We start from the raw sequence: 21,474 nt of genomic DNA, 5'->3' as shown, positions 1-21,474 counted from the left end.
CCGTGACTGCGGCCGGGAAGTGTGGTCGCAAACAGAACACCCTTCCTGACTGCCTTCCCTTTCCAGAAATATCACACGGCAAGGGCGCTCTCGCTTGAGGAGATCTGTCTGCTACCCTTTTATAAACACGAGGGAGGCCTGATTTCAAGTGCAGGGTCCTGCTTTTTGTGGAAGGTGACCACGAAAACCCCCTTCCTCTACCCGAGTTTCACGCTCTGCCAGAATAACCACGAGAGCAGGCGGAAGAAGCAGGTGTAACATTTACTCCATCCTCTCTTTCTGCGCTTTTCATATTAAATATCTCAAATATATTAATCTTAGAAAACAATATTAACACAGTACTGAACGAATATAGGCAGTGGAGTAAACGGTACGTCTAGATTGCAAAATCGTAGGTTATTTAAAAAACTGGAGTGTCGGGACGGTCTCCAGCCTCCTCGTTGACGGGAGCGCTGGGGAACCCTGCCGTGTCGGGCCGGCAGGGAAACGGGGCCGTGAAAAAATCCACGCGGGAGCCCATCGCTCCTCCCTCAGGAAGACGGCCGTGGGACGGCAGATGACGTGAGCCCGGTTGGTTCCGGCGTTCGGGACTGTCCCCGCCGCCCTCAGTCTCTGAGCAGGTTTTCGGGCTTCGGGTAGCCGAACAGGACGAAATCGGCCTCGTAGAGTTTGTACAGCTGCTGCCTCCAGGCCAGGGGGATGGGGGCGAACCAGCCCTCCTCCCAGCTGCTGGCGGTCCTGTTCCGGTAACTCGGGGGGAAGTGCAGGAGCTTGTCCACCTTGAGAAGCCGCAGCAGCTGGGCGGCGTCCTGGTCCAGCGTCTCCAGCTTGCCCACAAAGTCGTAGTCGATCTGGCAGGGGTGGCAGAGCCGGTGCACCTGCCTCCAGTGCTCGTTGAAGGGCGCCAGCTTCTCGGTGCGCGGGTCCAGCAGGTACTGGATGAAGTTGGCGAAGGACACCTTGAGGCCCGCGCTGAAGGCCTCGCTGACGGAGGAGGGCAGGCCGGTGCGGTTGGCGTACATGGTGAGCATGGGCACGGCGAACTTGCGGTAGAACTCCTCGTTCTCCAGCTGGAACTTGCTGCGGAAGGCGGAGATGAGGCGCACGAAGGGGTCGCGCACGAACAGGAACTTGGTGTACTTCTTGAGCTTGATCTTCATGAGGTGGCGGGAGAACTTGCCGTAGCGGCGCCAGAACTTGTTGAAGGTCAGGTGGGTGCTGGAGTTGTGGACGTACTCCCGCGGGATGTCCAGCGGGTCGCGGTAGGGGGCGCCCCGGTCCAGGAGGCTCTCGCTCAGCACGATCATGACGCGTTTCCAGTTGGTGCAGGCCACCTTGGGCACGTAGCAGTAGATGACGCCGTGGCGGTCGTCCACGATCAGGTGGTTCAGCTCGTAGTTGGGGATGTCGTCGAACGAGCGCTCCTTGGTGGGGAACACGAAGCTGGCGTTGGCGCAGAGCCCCCGGAGCACGCTCCTCCGCTCGGCCTGCCGCCCGCCGGGGTCCGGGCCCTGCTGGGCGTCGCGGGCGGACCAGTCGTAGCCCCGCACGCTCTCCTCCGCGTTGCTCAGCACGGGCCTGCCTGAGGCCGGCACCGAGGGCTGCTCCGTCCTTCGACCGGAGGGGGCGCTCTGCTTCAGGCCGCCGCTAAGCAGCTTCTGCAAAAACGCGTCCACGTCGGCCGTGAACTCCTTCTCTGCCCCCTGCGCGGGGGTGGGGCGCGGCCTGGGGAAGGAAGTGTGCAGGTAGAAGTGGGCCGTGCCCACGTTGTCCCAGTACACAATGATCAGGAGGACCATGAACACGGACCCCAAGACCAGCCACAGGCGGAAGAGCCGGGTTTTGGTCATTCTGTTCGCGGACGGGCCGCGGGCCCTCTCACCCGGGAGCTTTCACGGCAGCTTCATGGAGGAGGGGCGCTGCTCTCGGGACCCTGGAAAGGCAACACAGAGCCACGTTAGAGACCGCGTCCAGGTAACGTGCCCTCCTGGAGCCTCAGGTTCCGGCGCACGGTGCTTGCCTCGCGGTCAGGGTCCCCGTCCCCCGGCTCCCACCCCATTCTCCACGGCTCAGGCTCTGCGGGGCTGCCTGCCGGACTTCAGCTCCTCCGTGTAATGCGACCAGTGCTGCTTTGAGGGGCCCGGGACGGGTGCGGCTGATGCGGTCACCGGACATCCTTTATCACGGAACTGAAAGCAGGGGGCTAAGAGACCAGGCTCAGGCGGGAACACAGACCCTCCTGAGCGGGAGGTGCCGGGGAGGAAGGAGAGGCGGGCAGTGAAACACACACACAAGAAGGTTAAGGTTTAATGCGTCCTACGATTTGTAATGATGTTAAAGGCGCCCCCGTGTACACTTCATCCTAAGAAACACGTCAGAGGCAGGCTCGTGTGTGTGGCCGACGCGTGCTGGGCCCTGGGCGCCGTGTCTGCCCCTCTGTGTGGAAAGGGCAGGGCACACTCGAGGTCTCTGGGGACAGAGGGAGGGTGCAGCAGGCAGATGAACGCGGGCCCGTGTGAGAGCTCTCCAGGCCCTGAGAGCCTGTCCGCGTCCCCGCGGGAACCAGACAGCAGCGGAGCCACGGCCGCGGCAGGAGGGTGGAGGGAGGGCAGGTGCAGGGGGGAAGCGGTGTCAGCAGGCGCTGGGGCCTCACCCCCGGGGTCGAGCAGCATGCCACCGGCCTGGGGGCAGGCCGCCACCCCTGCGTCAGGGAGGGCTCTGCAGGCCGGACGAGGGATTCGTGCTTCCCTTACAACTTCCACTAAGGCTGTCATCGACCGTGGTCAAGGTCAATCCCAAATGTGCCAGAGGACCCCTTCCTGGGGCCAGTCCTGTTTGACAGCTGTTCTGAGCAGCAACCCTGTCCCAGGCAGCACAGGGAAGAAGAGGCAGTGTCTGAAAAGTGCCAGGATCAAGGGGGGCTGGGGAAGTTGCAGGGGCCACATTCACCTCTCTCTTTCCTGTATTTTGAACCAGGACCATCTTACATAAAAAACAAATTATCCTACCAGGTTCAGTAAGCATGACCTGAGAGTCTGAGGAGGTTTCTGGAAAAGTTCAAGATCTGTACCCCTCTCTCCTGGCATTCACCTCCTGTCTGCAGTACCCCTAGACAGGCACACGTCTTCATCCACTTAAGAGTAAGTGGGGTCCTTGCCTCTCCTGTGGCTTCTGCCGGCCATCAGGCCTCTTCCCCAATAGCACCTGCGAGAGGGGAGTGGGGGCTGCTGAGGCCGGAGGAGAGATTTGCAGCGGGGGCTCAAGTATCTGGAGGGCAGTCGCCTGGGAGAGGGGACAGGCTTATCCCGTGTGGCTTCAGAGGACAGAACTCAGGCTCTGGGTCTGGCCTAACGAGAGAATGAGTACACTCCTCTAAAGTGGCCCAAACCCAGAAGGAGCCATTTTTAAGACACACCGGGAGCTCTGCCAGTGGGGGCACCAGAGCAGACACAGACACAGGGCGTCCTGGGGGCGTTCCGGGAGGGTCTCCCACCGCGCATGCTCTGGGACTTCTCAGTTTCTGAACCTCTCCGAGTCTGAACCTCTTGCACGTGTTCGACTGTGTGCCTGGTACCTGGTACCTGATGCAGTTTCATTAAATGAACCTAAAACTTCACGAGGCCAAGGTCTGGAAGCAATCTCCACCCACCTATGCAGCCTTGTTTATACTCAGTTCATTTTGGGCTTTTTTGGTTGTTTTAAATGTTTATTTATTTTGAGAGAGAGGCAGAAAGAGTGCCTGAGCAGGAGAGGGACAGAGAGAGAGAGAGAGAGAGAGAGAGAGAGAGAGAGAATATCCCAAGCAGGCTCCACACTGTCAGCACCAAGCCCAACGTGGGGCTTGATCCTACGAACCATAAGATCATGATCTGAGCTGAAATCAAGAGTTGGACGTTTAACTGGCTGATCCCCCCGTCCCCCCCACCCCGCCGCCCCTATGTTGTGTGTTTGATGGAGAAAGTGTTACCTGTTCACAGTACAAAGGGTTGTGTGGGCTGACACAGGAAAGGTGCCGACACAAGCAGGTGACAGAAAAGAATGTGCTGGTCACAGTCACCCGCACCAGTCCTTCCTGGGCCCCGGTGATCTCAGCGCACCCCCACAGAAAAGGAAACCCAGCCGGGGGCGCAGAGAACCCGGCTGACCGCTACTCTGCCAGGGGCCGGGCAGGGCCGGGGCAGTGCGCGCCTTCGGGATTTATCACACCTTGTGGAAGTGATAAGTGTGTCACAAAATGAAGAAAACCATCAGGATTAGAGGCGTGTGTCTCTCACCCAGCTTCCCCTGAGGGCATCACAGGTGTGCAGGGAGTAACAACAGCTATGTGACAACAGTTTAAAGCTGTTTTCGTGGTGACAATCACACGACGTCACAGCCTGTTTTCAAAATTAGATGATAAGTACCACGCCATTAAAGTTTTCGAGACCGCGCCTTCTCGGGGATGTACAAGGGTGAAGTTTCTAGAGACGGAAAGTGAAACCATATCAAAAAAGAGGAAAAGAAAAGTTTTCCCGAAGGCTGAGAGCAAAGGGAAAGAGTAAGTGCAAACGTCAACTGACGCGAGAGCTCGGCTTCCAGTTTTAAGAATGAGACTCACACGCACGGTGGGGATGATGCCGAGTCAGAGTCCCGTCCGCGGGCACAGGCACCAGCCACAGATCAAGGACCGGGCCGTCATTTGTGGGCTTAGAATGCTAAGAACCAGCTAAGTCTGCTTATGATAAACAATATATAAATAAACACCTTTGCTTATTTTTCAGGCAAGACGTAGCATATGCATGTTAACAAATGCCAGGGCCTACGGCGTTCTGTAAAAATGGACGCTCATGACTAACAATTTAGTAACACTTCGCTTTAATTTCGAGGAAAAGATGGGGCGCCTGGGTGGCGCAGTCGGTTAAGCGTCCGACTTCAGCCAGGTCACGATCTCGCGGTCCGTGAGTTCGAGCCCCGCGTCAGGCTCTGGGCTGATGGCTCAGAGCCTGGAGCCTGTTTCCGATTCTGTGTCTCCCTCTCTCTCTGACCCTCCCCCGTTCATGCTCTGTCTCTCTCTGTCCCAAAATAAATAAAAAACGTTGAAAAAAAAAAAAAATTTAATTTCGAGGAAAAGAGAAGGTTGAATACCCAGGGGAGAAAAATGACACACAGAGATAATGCATCTTCGATCGCAGTTGCCCTTTCCAGAGCCGTCACCACGGGCCAGGCACCGGGAGGAGCATGTCACGCGCGCGCGCTCCTTCAAGCCTCTGCACGCGGCCTCAGGGAGGCACAGCCCTCTCACGGCTGAGGAACCCGAGGCCTGGAATGCAAGCCTCGCTCCACAGGTCAAGCCCACACACACTCCGGCTCCCTCAGCTTTGTTACCGTTAGACGTACTCGGTCTTCCAAACGGCTTGTGTAGCTCACGCACGAGGACGTGCACGTCCTTAAAACGTACCACTTGGTGAGTTTGGACGCGTGCACCCGTGACACGCTCACCACGGTCAGAGAGGGAACATCTCCATCGACCCCCCAAAGCGTATTCATGCCCGTTCTAATCCCTCTCCCCGGCTCATCCCTCCCCTCCTGCAGCTGATCTGGCTTCCGTCACTATGAATTAGCTCGCGTTTTCTGGAGCGTCATATCAATGGAACCACACGGCGTGTACTTTGAGACTCGTCCATGTGGTCGCGTACGTCGACACCTCCTTCTTTTCCGTGACCTCGGGGCATTCCACGGTAGAAAGCGTTTACACGGGAGTCATGGTAGGACACACGCACCTGACACCCGCCCTGTATTTTCCCACCTCTCCCAGGGACTGAAGTCACACGGGCAAGTTTCCTCCTACTCAAAGTTCGATCTGGTGAACAGAAGGGGCTTAGAAGGATCACCCTTCTTTGGAAGTTCAGATGCTGACCTGCGTGTCTCTGTCGCAAACGGGCGAGGGTTCCCTGGCTTTTCCGACCCAAGAGACGCAGAGGCACCGGGCCTGGAGGCGAAGGGCACCGAACGGAGCACTGGTTACGGCTGCAAGGGGCTGTGGTCAGGCTGGAACTAGCCCCAAATGCTCCCAGTGGGAACTGAGGCACCTGACGTTTCTTTCTTACCTGTGCGCGATATGGTTCTCTAAGCTTTTAGCACCAGGCGCTACCATCTACGACTCTTGTAGTACGTTTAACATCTACGGCTTTGTTCTTAGTCCACAGATAACCTACCCGAGGACGACCAGGCACCACCAAGCACTGCAGCCGAGCACCAGGACCCCGTCCAGGTACGGTACCTGCCCCCGCCGGGCCCGGGGCCAGCAGCAGGCCACGCGGCGACCTCCACGGCGCTTTCCTCGTGGGCGCAGAGAATCTACAGCTTATGTTGTAAACAGCGAGTCGACTAACTTACTCGTAATGAGACCCATAACTTACACCACGCACCCTCCACCACTCAGCGTGAACGGCACGGCCCCTCCCCGTGGCAGGCGGCAGGGAGAGCTCCCAGGCGGGCAGCCGGCCACTGGGTAAGCACACGGGACTCCACACGGGAAGGGCCACCGCGACCGCCACCCGACACAAGACAGAGTCCGCACATATCCCGGGACAGCGCGCGGGTGTCTGGGTGACTCTGACTCCCCTCTTCACAGCTTTCGCGTTTACGGTGTTTTTGTTTACACTGAGCATTGATTGGTTTTTACTGTGAGAAAAAAACATTTTCCCTTTTATTTTATTTATTTATTATTTTTTTTTATTTTTTAAATTTTTTTTTAACGTTTATTTATTTTTGAGACAGAGAGAGACAGAGCATGAACGGGGGAGGGGCAGAGAGAGAGGGAGACACAGAATGTGAAACAGGCTCCAGGCTCTGAGCCGTCAGCACAGAGCCCGACGCGGGGCTCAAACTCACAGACCATAAGATCATGACCTGAGCCGAAGTCGGACGCTTAATTGACCGAGCCACCCAGGTGCCCCAACATTTTCCCTTTTAGAAAAGATACACAGCGGGGTGCCCGGCTGCCTCAGTCTGTGAAGCATCTGACTTCAGTTCGGGTCATGATCTCACGGTTTGTGAGTTCGAGCCCCACGTCGGGCTGTCTGGTGCCAGTGCAGAGTCTGCTTCAGATCTGCCGTCTCCCCCTCTCTCTCTGCCCTTCTCCCTCTCGCTCTCTCAAAAATAAACATTTAAAAGAAAAAAGGAAAGAAAAGACACACGGCAATAAAAAATTAAGGCATTAACAACAAAAGAAAAAATAGACAAAGTGGACTTCATGCAACTTAGCAACTTTTGGGCCTCAAAAGGCACTGCCCACAGGGAAGATTCCTGCAGAATGGGACAAAATGTTTTCAAATCGTGTATCTGTTAAGGGGTTAATATCCAGAATAAATGGAGAACTCATTAAACTCCAAGGAAAAAACAAATCAAACAACCAATTCAAGAATGGGCAAAAAATATGAATGGACATTTCTCTGAAGCCATACAAATGGGCCAGGAGTACATGAAAAGATACTCAACATCACTCATCGCCAGGGAAATGCAAATCAAGACCACGACGACACAGTACCTCACACCCATCAAAAACCCCAATCAAAAAATAGGGGAGCCTGGAGGGCTCAGTCGATGCAGCATGCGACTCTCGACCTTGGGGTTGTGAGTTCTAGCCTCACGTAGGGGACAGACATCACTTTAAAAAAATAGTAAAATCGGTTGACCTGGGTCGCTCAGTGGGTTAAGCGTCCAACTCTTGATTTCATCTCAGGTCACGATGCCAGGGTCATGGGATGGAACCCCGCAACAGGCCCAGTGCTGGGTGTGGAGCCTGCTTGAGATTCTCCTCTCTCTCTCTCTCTCTCTCTCTCTCTCTCTGTCTCTGCCTCTCTCATAAATAATAAAGAAATATCTTAAAATGAAAACAAAACCAAAAGATGAGTGTTGGCGAGGATGGGGAGAAATTGGAACCCTCGTGCACTACTAACGGGAATGTAAAATGTTGCGGCCCCTGTGGAAAACAGGACGGAGGCTCCTCAAAACATTAACGATAAGGGCGCCTGGGTGGTTCAGTCGGTTGAGCGTCCGACTTCGGCTCAGGTCATGATCTCACGGTTTGTGGGTTCGAGCCCCACGTGGGGCTCTGTGCCGACAGCTCGGGGCCTGGAGCCTGCTTCGGACTCTGCGTCTGCCTCTTTGCCCCTCCCCTGCTTGTGCTGTCTCTCAAAGATAAACAAACAAGAAAAAACATTAACAACAGAATTACCATGTGATCCAACAATTCCACTTCTGGGTCTGTATTCAAAGGAACTGAGAGCAGGGTCTCCAAGAGATATTTGTACAGCCAGCCCCACTCACAGCAGCATTATTCACAACAGCCGGATAATGGGTGTGGAAGCCACCCAGGTGTGTGGTGAAGAGTAAGGACATGACAAAACATGGCACGCACACGACGAGCGTCACTCAGCCCTTCCGAGGGAAGACATGCCGGCACCTGCTACAACGTGGACGAACCTACAGGAAGGACACGATGCTCGGTGACATCAGGCAGCCACAAAGGACAAACGCTGTACGACTGCACTTCTGTGAGGTCCCCAGAGGAGCTGGATCCATAGAGAGGGAGAGCAGACTGGAGGTTACCAGGTGCTGGGCAGGGAGCGCAAGGGGGTGTTAGTATTTACCAGAGGCAGATGTAGTCCGTTTGGAAAGATGGAATGAATTCTAGAGACGGAGGGTGGTGATGGTTGTGTGACAACGTGAATGTGAAGATGATAAATGTTACGTGCATTTTACCACAATTTAAAAAACTGGCAAAGAAAAGAATGAACCAGAGCTCGAACAGTAGACTTGGAAGAATTTATAGGACGTGCCATTGAATAAATAAAGCAAAATGCAGGGCAATGTGTAAAAAACAAATATGTGAGTAAAAATAAATAAAATTAAAGAAAAAAGCAAGGCCTTAAATGTGGGCGAGAACTGCAACAAAGGCCATAAACTTAGAGCTGGCCGCTGGAGCCACACCTTCATCTCACACAAGCCTGCACGAAAGTTCAACGGGCCGACCTTACTGCAATTAGTTCACTAGACAAATGTTCAAGTTTGAAACACGTACAGTGAGAGGGTGGACGAATGACAACAAGACAGGTCCTCCCTTTGGGTCGCCAAACCCCGTGTGCCTGCGTCCTGGGAGCGTCGCCTCGCCCTGGAGCCCTGCCACGGAACCAGACCTGCCTGGGCCACAGCCCCATCCAGGCTTTTCCAAGTTGAGGTGATAAGCACGTCAACACCAGGCCGAGGCAGCGTTTACCGATGAGGCTGAGGCCACGGTCCATTTTTAACATCAAGGAGCAAGGGCAGTCCTTAGTGTGGTCATTTCGAACCTCAAACAAGCCACATAAAGGGCGGTTGTGGAGAGCGGGCGGGCGGAGCCTTTCAAAGGGCCTGTGGGAGCAGTCCCAAGAAAGGAACGGCTGTGGCTCCTGCCAGGCACGCACGATCGCCAGTTCACAGCTTCTCAGAGGCGCGACGAGAACGAGAAGGCCCAAGATAAGACGACTACCAGACAGCATCGCCCACAAGTCTTACTGTTAAAAGGGATGGGAGCATCCGAATTTCTGGGTGACGCTTCGCTGCCTTCACGACGCAACAGCGAGTCCTGCAACAACACTGACCTCAAACGTGATATTCGTTCAAAAAACAAGGGCATTATTTCCAAACGTGAATCTCCAATTATTTCAAAAAAGCAGTCAACAAAAAGGATTACAGCTTTGGAAGAAGGTGTAAGAAACCAAGAGGCGTCACTGAGGAAACGACTGACAATCATCCTGGCTTCTGCCTCCAGCGAGAGAACGGCCAGCAAAGTCTTGTCCCAGAACTTTGCCTTCGGGGCCCAGGTCTCTGCAAGGGCTTTGTCAAGTGTCCTGTGGACGCCACTGATAAGACAATTCAGTTTTAGGTTAGGTTTAAACCAAAAACACGGAGGGTGGCTGTGCAGAGTGGTTTCTCAGCTCGGGGTGGGGTTGCTGAACGTTCCTTTTCACACGCAGGGTGTGGCAGCGTAAGCCCGGAGAGCCCGCGCCCCACACCAGCCGCCCACCAGAGGCTGCTGGTCCCCAGGAGCCTTCACACCCACGGCGGGCAAAACTCGAGGAAGGCCGGGCTCCCTCCCGCCTTCCCTACAAGTGCGGGCCACACGGCCACACCCACGTGAGGACCCTTGTAGGGGCACTGCCCACACTTCCAGAGCAGAACCGATGCCCACAGTATGAAAAGGTCGCCAGGTGTGTGCTGGTTAATTTTGTGTCACCCTGGTTGAGCTGCGGGCGGCCCAGACGGTTGGTCATGCAGCACTCGAGTGTGTCTGTGAGGGTGTCTGCAGAGGAGACTGACACTTGTTTGACTCGACAGACAGAGTAAGGAAAGTGGGGGGTGGGCCTTGTCCAATGTGCCGAAGGCCTGCACAGAGCAAGGTGGTGAAGGAAGAGAGAATTTCCCCTCTGCCCATCCCTGAGCCGGGACAGCTGTCTCTTGGGGGTCAGGCCTTCAGACTCAGACGGGAACACACCATCAGGACGGCTGGACCTGAGCTTCTCAGCCTCCAGAGTCACGTGAGCCAATTCCTAAAAATACATCTCTTTCACACACACACACACCAGTGCAAGTGACAAGCCAAGGAAACGTGCTGGGGCTCTCCAGAGAGCCAAGTCCAGAGGGATGGGGGTGTGTGTGTGTGTGTGTGTGTGTGTGTGTACCACACGTTACAAAAAGAAGCAATCACATCACCGAGAAGTGAAAGAAACAGATACTAAGTATTTGCCGCAGTGGAAAGGGATGTTCAGCCACCAGTCAATAGAGTATTCCAGGGGGAGGGCAGACAGACTTCCCCCGTCTGGATACCCAGTTGCTCTGGCACCGTTTAAGAGACCGTCTTTCCTGATTCAATCAGTTTGGCGCCTCTCCTTTTTCTTCTCTTTCTACTCAGGTTTACTGAGGTCTGACTTACATCAGCAATTATCTGCAGAGTGTGAGGAGTTTCAGCAAAGATACACCACAACTAAGACGCAGAGAATCTCCTCCACTCTCAAAAGTTCCCTCCTTCCCCGGTGCCCACCTCCGGACAGCCGCTAATCTGTGTTCTGTCCTATGGTTCACCTTTCCCAGACCGTCACCTACATGAGACCACAGAGGACACAGGCTCTGCACCCAGCAAGACGCTTCGAGATGTGTCCAGGTTGTGGCCTGTGTCAGCACGAAGTTCTCTTTGCCTGGCTGAGTAGTGTTCCACTGTGTGGATACACCACTGTTCACCCGTGACCATTTATCTAACGGACTTGTGGGTTAGTTCCTTGTTTTTGACTGCTATGAGTAAAGGCGGTTATCAACTTTTTTTGGTATACAGACTAGATTCCTTTTTTACGCTAAGACTTTTTAAAAGTTAGAAAAGTTGGTATTAAAAAAAAAAAATCAAACAGATTTTTCAGTTCCTAGAAGGTTCTACAACATCAATAAAAGTAGATATGCTATAATAATGCTTAGGGACTCTATTTAAAGACCAATCAAACTGATCATCAAAAATATGATAAATAAATCTTAGCTTATCAACGATTTTTCAAATAAAATTTTAAGGGCTCAAGTGATTACAGCAAGGTTGCATACAAAGTTAATATACAGAAGTCAACTACTTTCCCATATATCAGCAATGAACAAGTGGAATTTGAAACTAAAAACACAATTCTAGGGGTGCCTGGGTGGCTCAGTCAGTTAAGCATCCAGCTCTTGACTTGGGGTCAGGTCACAATCTCACAGTACAAGAGTTCGAGGCCCGCCTCGGGCTCTGTACGGGCAGTGCAGATTCTCTCTCTTGTGGTTCTCTGTCTCAATATCAATAAATAAACTTAAAAAAAACCCAAAACTACAATTCTATCTACATTAGAACTCCCCAAAATATCTAGGTATAAATCTTAACAAAATAGGTACAAGATCTGTATGAGGAAAACTACAAAACCCTGATGAATGAAATCAAAGAACTCAACATATGGAGAGATATTCCATGTGTGTGGACAGAAAGAGTAAATGTTTGTCAAGATATCAGTTCTTTCCAACTTAACCTACAGATTCAATGCAATCCCAATCAGAATCCCAGGAAGTTACTTTGTTATTATCAACAAGCTGTTTCCAAAATTTCTACAGAGGCAAAAGACCCAGAAAAGGCAACACGATACTGAAGAAGAACAAAGTTGGAGGACTGAATATGGGACCTCAAGACTTACCATAAAGCCACACTAATCAAGAGGATGTGGTATTGGCAATAGAGCCGAGTAGAGATCAATGGAAAAGCACAGACAGCCCAGAAATTGACTCCGAAAAATACAGTCAGCCGATCTGTAGCAAAGGCAACACAATGGAACAAAGACAGTCGCCTCTTCAACAAACGGCACTGGGACGAGTGGACACCCACATGGAAAGAGGAGTACGTGAAAGAATCCTGGCACAGACCTTACTGCCTTCACAAAAATTAACTCCACGTGGATCACAGACCTAGATGTACAACGCGAAACTATAAAACTCCGAGAAGGTCATAGGAGAGGACCTACATGACCTCAGGTGTGGTGATGCCTTTCAGATACAGCACCAAAGACCCGATCCCTGAATGAAATAATTGTCCACACAAAGATGTGTCCAAGAATATTCACTGCTGCCTTATTCAAAACAGCTACAAACTGAAAACAACCCAGAGGTCCACCAACGAGTGAAAGAATAAACAAATCGTGGTGTACTCATTCAGTGGAAAACCACCCAGCCACAGAAGAGAACGTACCACCGGCTCATGAACCGGTACCCGCAACAACATGGGTCAATCTCACAGATAATAAGCTGAACAGCAGAGCCCAGACACAAGTACATACCACATGATTCCACTTACAGGAAGTTCCCGAAAGGTGAAAACAGTGACAGAAATCACAGTACAAAGGAACAGGAGGACACGTCAGGGGATGGAAATGTTCTATTGTGTTGACCGTAGCGGCAGCTCCACAGGTGGACATATCTGTCCGCATCTGTTGAACTGTGCACTTAAGAGGTGTGCATTTTGGGGCACCTGGTTGAGCATCCGACTTCGGCTCAGGTCATGATCTCACGGTTCGTGGTCTCGAGCCCCAAATCGGGCTCTGTGCTGACAGCTCGGAGCCTGGAGCCTGCTTCGGATTCTGTGTCTCTCTCTCTGCCCCTCCCCTGCTCACGCTCTGTCACTCAAAAATAGATAAATGTAAAAAAAAGAGTTGTGCATTTTACTGCATGGAAATTATACGTCAATACACCTGATTTCAAGAAAAAGGACGTTAGCAGTCTTGTTAAGTCAACCTCCAGAAGCTCAAACTTTCTAACGTGAATACCATGAACTAGCTCTCAGTTCACAGGACAGGAACACAGGACGAAAACACCGGCCTCAAGGTCCTACAGACATTTATAGATCAGGAGGAAATGGGGAGGAATCTGGAGGCCAAGGCCAGTCTCTGCTGAGTGGCCCTGGGACATCACCTCAAGTCGGAGCTTCAATTTCTTGCCTATAAAACAAGACCCCCCCCCCACCAAGGCCATTTTGCTCACCAGAGTGACCCAGACTATGGAAATGAAAACATGAGCTAAATATATTATAAACTATTAAACCACCCCCTTCAGCCCATACCACTGTACTTATTTATTTTTCCATCTTTATCGGGCCCTCAAATATTTGTATTCCATAAATATACCATGTTATTTATTTTTTATTACTCATATTTTCTACCCATAATTGGTTATCAGCAAAGAAAGTATCTATGCTTTCAACTGACTTTATAATTATAAGAGCTAATAAGTTTTCCAAAGTGCTATTGTAAACTCTTAGATACATTAACTTATTTAATCCTCACACTGATTATGGTTAAACTAGGACAGAACATTGAGGCAACTTGCCCAAATCTACAAAGCTGGCACCTGTTCAGAGCTGACATTTGAACCCAGGCAACTGAGTTAAGAGCCTACCTTCCTGGGGCGCCAGGGTGGCTCAGTTGGTTAAGTATCTGACTCTTGATTTTGGCTCAGGTCACGATCTCACAGTTCATGGGTTTGCGCCCCACCCTGGGCTCTGTGCTGACAGTGCTTGGGATTCTTTCTCCTTCTCTCTCTCTGCCCCTCCTTCACTTGTGTGCACACTCTCTCTCTCACAAAAATAAACTTCAAAATAAAACAAAACAGGGGCGCCTGGGTGGCTCAGTCGGTTGAGCGACTGACTTTGGTTCAGGTCATGGTCCCACGGTTTGTGAGTTCAAGCCCCGCGTCAGGCTCTGTGCTGACACCTCAGAGCCTGGAGCCTGCTTCGGGTTCTGTGTCTCCCTCTCTCTGCCCCTCCCCAACTCCTGCTCTGTCTCTGTCTCAGAAATAAACATTAAAAAAAAATTTTTTTTAAACAAAACAAAACAGAGCCTACCTTCCCAACCACCACACCCTGCCAGTTTCTATAGTGCACATTTAATGCAGAATTGGTTGGTTTTTAGCGGACACTCAGATTTCTATTCCCTTTATTTCTTCTTGTACCAATAACCAACTTCTGAGCATCAAATCAAACGACATGACCTTCATTAAGAAGTCCAAGAATGGGGGCACCCGGCCGGCTCAGGCAGTTAAGCGTCTGACTCCAGTTCAGGTTATGATCTCACAGTTCATGAGTTCGAGCTCCACACTGGGCTCTCTCCTGTCAGCGGAGAGCCTGCCTTAGATCCTCTATCCTCCTCCCTCTCTGCCCCTCCCTCCCTCCCTCTCAAAAATAAATAAACATCAAAAAAAAAAGAAGGTCCAAGAATGTGTTCAGTTTTACTTATTATGCTACTGGCAAAAATACCAGAAACTACCCACTCCTTTTCCAGCTTTACAAATACTACGTAAAAAGCAAAGAAATCATTAAGGTACCCATCACCGTAGCCTATAGAAATATGGAAAGCTTCCATCAGCGGTCTCCAAATTTATTCTCCGAGCTGCATCATCTAGCATTGGAAGTGATGCTTGTGCTGGATTAAAGCCCCCGGTGCAAAACAGATGTGCATCCGATGCCACCAGCATCAGGGATTATTATTATTAGTTTATTTATTTTGAGAGAGCGAGCCAGAGCCAGGGAGGGGCAAAGAGAGAGAATCCCAAGCAGGCTGCACAACGTCAGTGCGGTGCTGACACAGGCCTCGATCCCACAAACCGTGAGGTCATGACCTGAGCCGAAATCAAGTCACCCAACTGACCATGCCACCCAGGCACCCCTAGGGGTTATTTGTTTGGAGAATCACTTCGCTGGTGTTCAGTTCACCCTGAGAACTACTTCTGACAGCGGCTCAGATAAAATTAGGAAGAAACGGTCACAGTGATGGACTGGAAGGCTGGTGTGCGTCCCAGAAGACCCGGATGAAAATCGAGCCTGAGCTGCCCCCCCACCCCCACCCCGGAGCTGAGCCCAGGACACAGAGGGCCACGGGCGCACACTGGTCTCCCGACCCCTGGTCTCTGAGCCCCACCGGTAACTATCTCCAAGAAGACGGGGTATCAGGGCACGCGTACTACACTCCCACGCTAGATCTCAAGTTCTGAGAGGATAGGAATCATCTCTTATACCTGCTGTATTCCTCACAAGACCCAAAATTTTGCTGCATGGCACTTGACTCTGGAACCCAAATGGTAAGCTCTCATTTCTCAGAGTTCATTCGAATAAATTATTTCAAGGGAAAATACTGATGTAAGTTCCACCACAATTAGTTTAAGAACCTGCCTGGAGCTTTACGTCCGAAACCCATCCAGACTCTAACCTCTTCCAGGCTTTCCACCACCCGTCTCCCCGTCTCCCCCCCCCTCCCCCCCTCCCGGTGCAGCCAACATCAGCTCTCACCCGCAACACTCCAACTGTCTCCATCCAACCCGCTCTCTGCTCTTGAGCCACACACCCACTTTCAAGGTGGCAGTCAGGCTCATCCTATCCCAAATCAGACCACACCACATCTCTGCTCAAACCCCTCCGGTCACTGGAGTCCGATGGCTTCCCACTGCAGTCCTTACGGGCCCTACCTGATGGGATCCCACACCCTCAGCCCTTCCATCGCCCCCCTCACGGCCCTGCCTAGATGCACCCAGGGGCTCCACCCCGCACGCGCTTCGGGTTCCTGCTCAAAGCTCACCTCACCAGGGAGGCCTCCCGGGTCGCTCCCACCCTGCAGACCTGCCTCCTCTCTGTGGCTTGTGTCATTCCCTCCAATATCGCACGTTCTCCGCTTTATGTGTGCATTGCATCATCTGTCTACACTACAACGTAAACTCGAGGAGGCACGTATACAGTAGGTACTCAATAGAGTCATCACGCTAATGAAGAAAACGGATGAACACAATGACCCTGATTTTATCATTCCTGACACTGGCTGACAGGTAACGAAATAACGGGGCTCCTTCTGCTTTTGAATGTGCTTTCAAACCCCTTATGAAAAGTTAAAAAGAAAAACAAAATAGCTAAAAAAAAAAAAGCGCCAACACTGCTATGTGACCACAGCCAGGAGACAGGATGCAGAGAACAATGACAATGATGACAAGGAAATCAGAACAAGTAAACTCTTCCCAGATAAGGAAAAGGGCACAAAACACAGGCAGGACCAGGGCCCCTGCTTCCACTGGAGCCGGAAGCTTAGTGCAACTGTCTCTATGTTTATCAACGTTACTTGCACTCGTTTATGTTAAATGATGAAACCGTTCTGGGGAGCTGATTCCAAAAGAGGGCAGCCCCCTGGCCCTTCCGGGTGACCCGCCCCCACCGGGCTCCCTCATTCTTTTCAGCTGAATCTTTGGTGTTAGCTCTGCCTCCGGATAACAGCCTCCTGGGCCGTAAGGGGACCAGCTTTACCTACTGGCTTCCTACTCGGGCAGGTGGGAGGGTAGTTTCCCCGGCCTCCCCCCCACCCCCTCTGGCCCTCCGGGCCAGGCCCTGCTCATCCCCACACGTTCCCCAGACGGGCACATCGGCATTTCAATGAGAGCAATATTCCGTGTTTACGCAAATTATCATCCTTGAGCGAAGGCTGTTCACAGCTGAGCCTGGCAGTTCACCGTAATTATTCTTCTTTCCCTGCACAGTGGTTTCTTTTCCCTGGAACTAGTAACAGTCTTGTGCTCCCATTTGCTTGTACTCATCCAGCCCCAGCCCTGCCAGCTGTCTTCATCCCCTCTCCAGATGTTGTAGAGGATCAGGCGCCCTGTGGACTTCACCTGCTCCCCGCCCCCCCAAACCCTCTCCCGGGAGCCGTCTGACGGGGTCAGGCCTGCTCTGCGCACCTGCCGCCTCTCCACCTCCTCCGGGAAAGCCCCCTCTCCTCAGGCTCTGTCTAGACTCACCACCTCATGGTGGGAGAGCAGGCCTGTCCGTCACTCCCTTAGAGTAGGGACGCAAACTTCGGGGGCGTGTCTGAAAACATCTTTATTCCACCCTCCTTTGCCTGAGTACAGAGTTCCAGGTGGAAAATGTTTTCCTTTGCAATTCTGAAAGCCATGCTCACCTGCTTTCCACCTTCTGAGGTTGCTGCGGACGGGTCCCCCAAGCACCCTGCTCCGTGTGTGATGCCCTCTTGGTGGCCTGTGTTTACTCTTCTTTCTAGAAGCCAGCACGGTCCTCTGCCCCAGAGCCCTGAAATTTCACAACAGCGGGCCTCGGGGTGGGTGTGCACATCTCTCTCTCCACCCACGCTCTCACTACCCAAATTCTGAAACCCACAGCCTCGGAGGCGTTTCCAAATAAATCCCTTCCTTGTTTCCCAAACTCTCACTCGTTACTGTGGAAACGCGGCAACCCTCACTGTGCAAACCCGATCCCTGTGATGCAAGGACCCACCCCGGGAAGGGAAGGGAAGAGACAAGAGAGTGAAGGATACCTGCCTCCCCCCCCACACCCCCCACCCCCAGGGCTGGCCACCTGGATGCCCCTTCCACACAAAGTTTTGGTTCTAGGACGTTCTCCTGCGTCGTGCTGTGGACGGCCCCGTCCTATTTTCTGTTCTTTCTCACTGACGGGGATCATTCAGCCGTCAGCCTCCTGATCGGATCCCTTACCTTCTTCCTTGCTCCTGCTTCCCACCTCTGCTTTTCTGTTCACCTGCCTCAGTTCCTCAACTTTATCTTGCACGCACTAACTGAGCTTTCATTTCTCGCATTGTTTTCTATATCCAAGACTTCGCGTCTTGGTTCTTAGAGCGCTTCCCCCGCCTGTTTTTATGGGGCAGCCTGTTCCTGTCTCTTATCTGCATGTGCACATCGCTGACAGGCGGCTTTCCCGGTCTCCTTCCCGCACACTCTCCGTGGCCTGCAAGCGTGTTCCTATGCCAGAGGTAGGGCACCAAGAGAACTTGGAAGCTTTGAACCATGGTGGGGGAACGTGATCAATTATGAACTTCATTAGGGGGGGAACCTGTGACGTCACTACTGTTAGGTCCTTTCTCTGGAGCTACTCACACTCCCCAGAGACCCTTCCACTGTCCTGCCCGAAGGGAACGGCGCCAGCCGGCAGTATTCTGGGAGCCACCGACCCCCTCCGCTGCATCCTCTTGTGCTGTGTATAGCAGGGCACACCCCCGCCCCCCGCTCCCCAACTCTGCTGGGCATTTCCCGTTCCTCTCTGAAATATCCACAAAGTTCTCTAAACAGTTACAGAAACCGCCACCCCGGTTAGCGGCGGGAAGCACCGAGTTGCTGTGTCAGCCGGCCCTGGGCACATGTACTGGCAAGGGACTGGAGAAGCGGCCGCCCTGGCTGCAGCCACAGACACTCCGAGCAGGTGTGAAACCAACTGCTGGTTTCTGATGAGAAAGAGACAATTAAAGAAAGGAAGATAAGAGGTAAGCCGTGGTTTCTTAAAATGATAAACCAGCAGCATCTGCTTCAGCAGTTTCATTCGGCAGATTCTCCTCCACAAGTGGCACTTGAGCCTCCAGATCTTTCTAGAACAGAATCACCCATCAGCCGTGGTGACACGCCTTTTTTCCACCACCTTTCCCTTCCTGGCGAGTGCTCCCCACCCTCTCTCCAAGAGCATGTCTCATCAGGAGGGCCCACAAACACCACGAATCCTGCGAGCCTAAAGGTCACACGCGCCGTGACGCCCCCTCCACACCCGCTCCAGCTCTGTCCTTCAAGCACCCACGTGAGAACTCTTGGCCGCTGGGGCATTTTTCCTTTCCCCTTTCCCACACCCCGCGCAGGCCGTCACACACACGCTGGGCTCTCCCGTGTCAGTCTCGTGACCACCCCCCACTCTGGCGACCTCTGTCCTCAAGTCATTCCCCCTACACCTGTACCCAGCCAGTCTCCACCTCCCCCTGCCTGCCTTCCACGGTATCGCTGGTGCTGCCTTTCTGAAACACGGATCTATCACCCAAAACCCCGACTGCCCCGCCCCCCTCACCGAAGGTCAGGGTAACAGCCCAAACTCTAGATCGGCATTCAAGGCTCCTCGGTAAGAAACCTCTTTTCAGCCCTAGCTTCCACCCCATTCCTCAATCCCCCTCTCACAATGAATGCAGGGACTTCCTGCCCCCCCCCCCCCACCAAGTACCCCATTCACTTCCCTGTCTCCACACACCCTCCTGCCTCCACCTGGAATGTTCTCTCCAACCTTCACTCGTCCTTCAAGGCTCCCGAAGCCGTTATGTCGTCTCCACCATGGAAAACTCCAAGGCCAGAAAATAAACCTCACCGACCCCCTTTCTTCACACTCTGCGAAGAATTGCCTAGATTATCTACTGTGAGGTCACGCCGTACGATAATCAGTGTCACCATAACTGCCAGCAGCCAGCCCAACGTGGCATCTTGCAAATGACCGGGGGCTGCACGTCTGCTGAAATGATGAGGCGGGCCCAGGGCGGGTACCGGGATCGGGACCGCGATCAGTGCCGCGGGCCTGGAAATACCAACCCAAAGTCGGACCAACTACTTTGCCAGGAACGACACACCTTTGCAATTCCATGCAGACGCTTTCCGGATTCACGGCAGAGGCACGTTCGGGGTCGGGTCCTAGGCCTGGCTATCACTACCGCGGGGGGCAGGTGCACCTAAGTGTATCAAACCAACTCTCCGTCACCCCGATCTTCCACAACGTGCAACTGTACCTCAATTTTTACAAAATGCCCGAACATCCCCGTGTCCCCCCTCCTTTTTCACCGGACACCAGCCCTGACTCACACTCCCCACGCCACATGTTCACGGAGAAGGGCTGCAGGGCGGCCGCGGGTGGGGGCAGGCGAGGACCCGCGGAGCCGCTTCCCAGGCGGCCCTCAGCCCGGACCCCACACTTCGGGGGGCACTACCCTTAAAGATGCGTGTGCAGCGCACACCCCCATTCATGCCGGGCCTCCTGAGTCTCTCCCGAGTCCAAGTATAAAGTAAATAATTTAATAAATCGCGGACACACTGTGGCTTGTTGTGCTCCGCGCCAGACGGAACCTCGGCTGGAGCCAACCGCCTGCCAGCGATGTCCCGGCGGCCAGGAGCCCGAGCTTTAGATACAAGTCCCTCTGTTAGCGGCCAGTGCGTGGCTTCCTTTCGCTGGAGAGGCACAACTGCTGTTTCCGAGCAGGGGATCACTGGAGTGGTCCGCCTCCAAGCCCCCCCCCCCCCACCTCCCAGCGGTCGGCCTGGGGTTCCCGGGGTGGGGGTGGGGGCGCCCAGCGCAGGCCGAGCTGGGGTCCCCGGGGTGGGGAGGGGGGCGCCCGGCGCAGGCCGAGCTGGGGTCCCTGGGAGAGGAGGGCGCCCGGCGCAGGCCGAGCTGGGGTCCCTGGAGTAGGGGGGAGCGTCCGGCGCAGGCCGAGCTGGGGTCCCCGGGGTGGGGGAGGGCGCCCAGCGCAGCCCGGTCCGGGGTCCCTGGCGGGGCTGCCCAGCGCAGACCGGCGGGAGGAGCCCCCGGTCCCCGGTAGGCGCGGCGGTGGGGGGGCTCCGGCTGGCCCGGGGTCCGCGCGCAGGGAGCCTGCGAGGGCCCTCGGAGCACTGCGGCGTGAGGCCCGGCTGCGAGCACCGCCGAGGGCGCGGACCGGGAGCGCGCCTGCGGAGCACCCCACCCGCCGCCGCCCTGCAGCGCGGGGCAACCTGGGGCTCAGAGAGGCTGCGAGCCGGGCCAAGGTCACACAGTGGCCGGCGCGGGGGCTCGGCCCGGGGCCGCGGACCCACCGGGTGGGCTGAAGGAGGGAGCCAGAACCCGCCCGCCACCCGCGCCCGCGCCCCGCACGCCGCCTCGCGCCTCGAGCGCCTCAGCTCACCTCACTTCACCTCACCTCGCGTCGCCGCCGCCGTCGCCTCACCACCAGCCGACCCTCCCGAGGCTGTCCCTCCGCCGGCCCCGCCCCCCGGAGCCCGGAGCCCCGCCTTCAGCTCCACGTCTCGCGAGAAGTCGCGGCCCACGGAGGGGCCACGGAGGCCGAGGGGCGCACGCCTTCAATGCGCCTGCGCTCTCCGCACCCCGCCCCCGCCCTCCGCAACCAGTGC

General features: G+C 54.1%; 1 protein-coding gene and 1 long non-coding RNA gene across 5 annotated transcripts; one reads left to right on the top strand and one right to left on the bottom strand.

The window, feature by feature from the left end:
• Nucleotides 1–246: 246 nt before the first annotated feature.
• CHST12 (carbohydrate sulfotransferase 12) lies at nt 247–21,385 on the bottom strand. Of its 4 annotated transcripts, none has more exons than XM_060649674.3 (2): nt 21,249–21,385; nt 247–1,933 (listed from the first exon to the last, which is right to left on the bottom strand). In XM_060649674.3, exon 2 carries the CDS (start codon nt 1,848–1,850, stop codon nt 606–608), a length of 1,245 nt encoding a protein of 414 aa, XP_060505657.1. In that variant the 5' UTR covers nt 1,851–1,933; nt 21,249–21,385; the 3' UTR covers nt 247–605. The 4 variants fall into 4 exon arrangements, with proteins under 4 accessions (XP_060505657.1, XP_060505658.1, XP_060505660.1 ...); XM_060649675.3 differs by having other exon boundaries at nt 21,264–21,378; XM_060649677.3 differs by lacking the exon at nt 21,249–21,385 and adding an exon at nt 19,950–20,048.
• On the top strand, nt 1,122–7,829 carry LOC132689713 (uncharacterized). The gene is made up of 3 exons (XR_013552907.2): nt 1,122–1,211; nt 6,179–6,250; nt 7,724–7,829. It is a non-coding gene; the product is annotated as an uncharacterized LOC132689713 (long non-coding RNA).
• Nucleotides 21,386–21,474: the final 89 nt, after the last annotated feature.

Source organism: Panthera onca, chromosome E3 (genome assembly GCF_046562875.1).
Source record: "Panthera onca isolate mPanOnc1 chromosome E3, mPanOnc1 haplotype 2, whole genome shotgun sequence".
In the NCBI taxonomy this organism is placed as follows: Eukaryota; Metazoa; Chordata; class Mammalia; order Carnivora; family Felidae; genus Panthera; species Panthera onca.
The sequence above is the reverse complement of the archived record's forward strand: the minus strand, read 5'-3'. Positions and strand labels throughout refer to the sequence as shown.

Bases quoted from the DNA above. Each gene is read 5' to 3' on its own strand.
- CHST12 (XM_060649674.3), bottom strand. From the start codon at position 1,850: ATGACCAAAACCCGGCTCTTCCGCCTGTGGCTGGTCTTGGGGTCCGTG.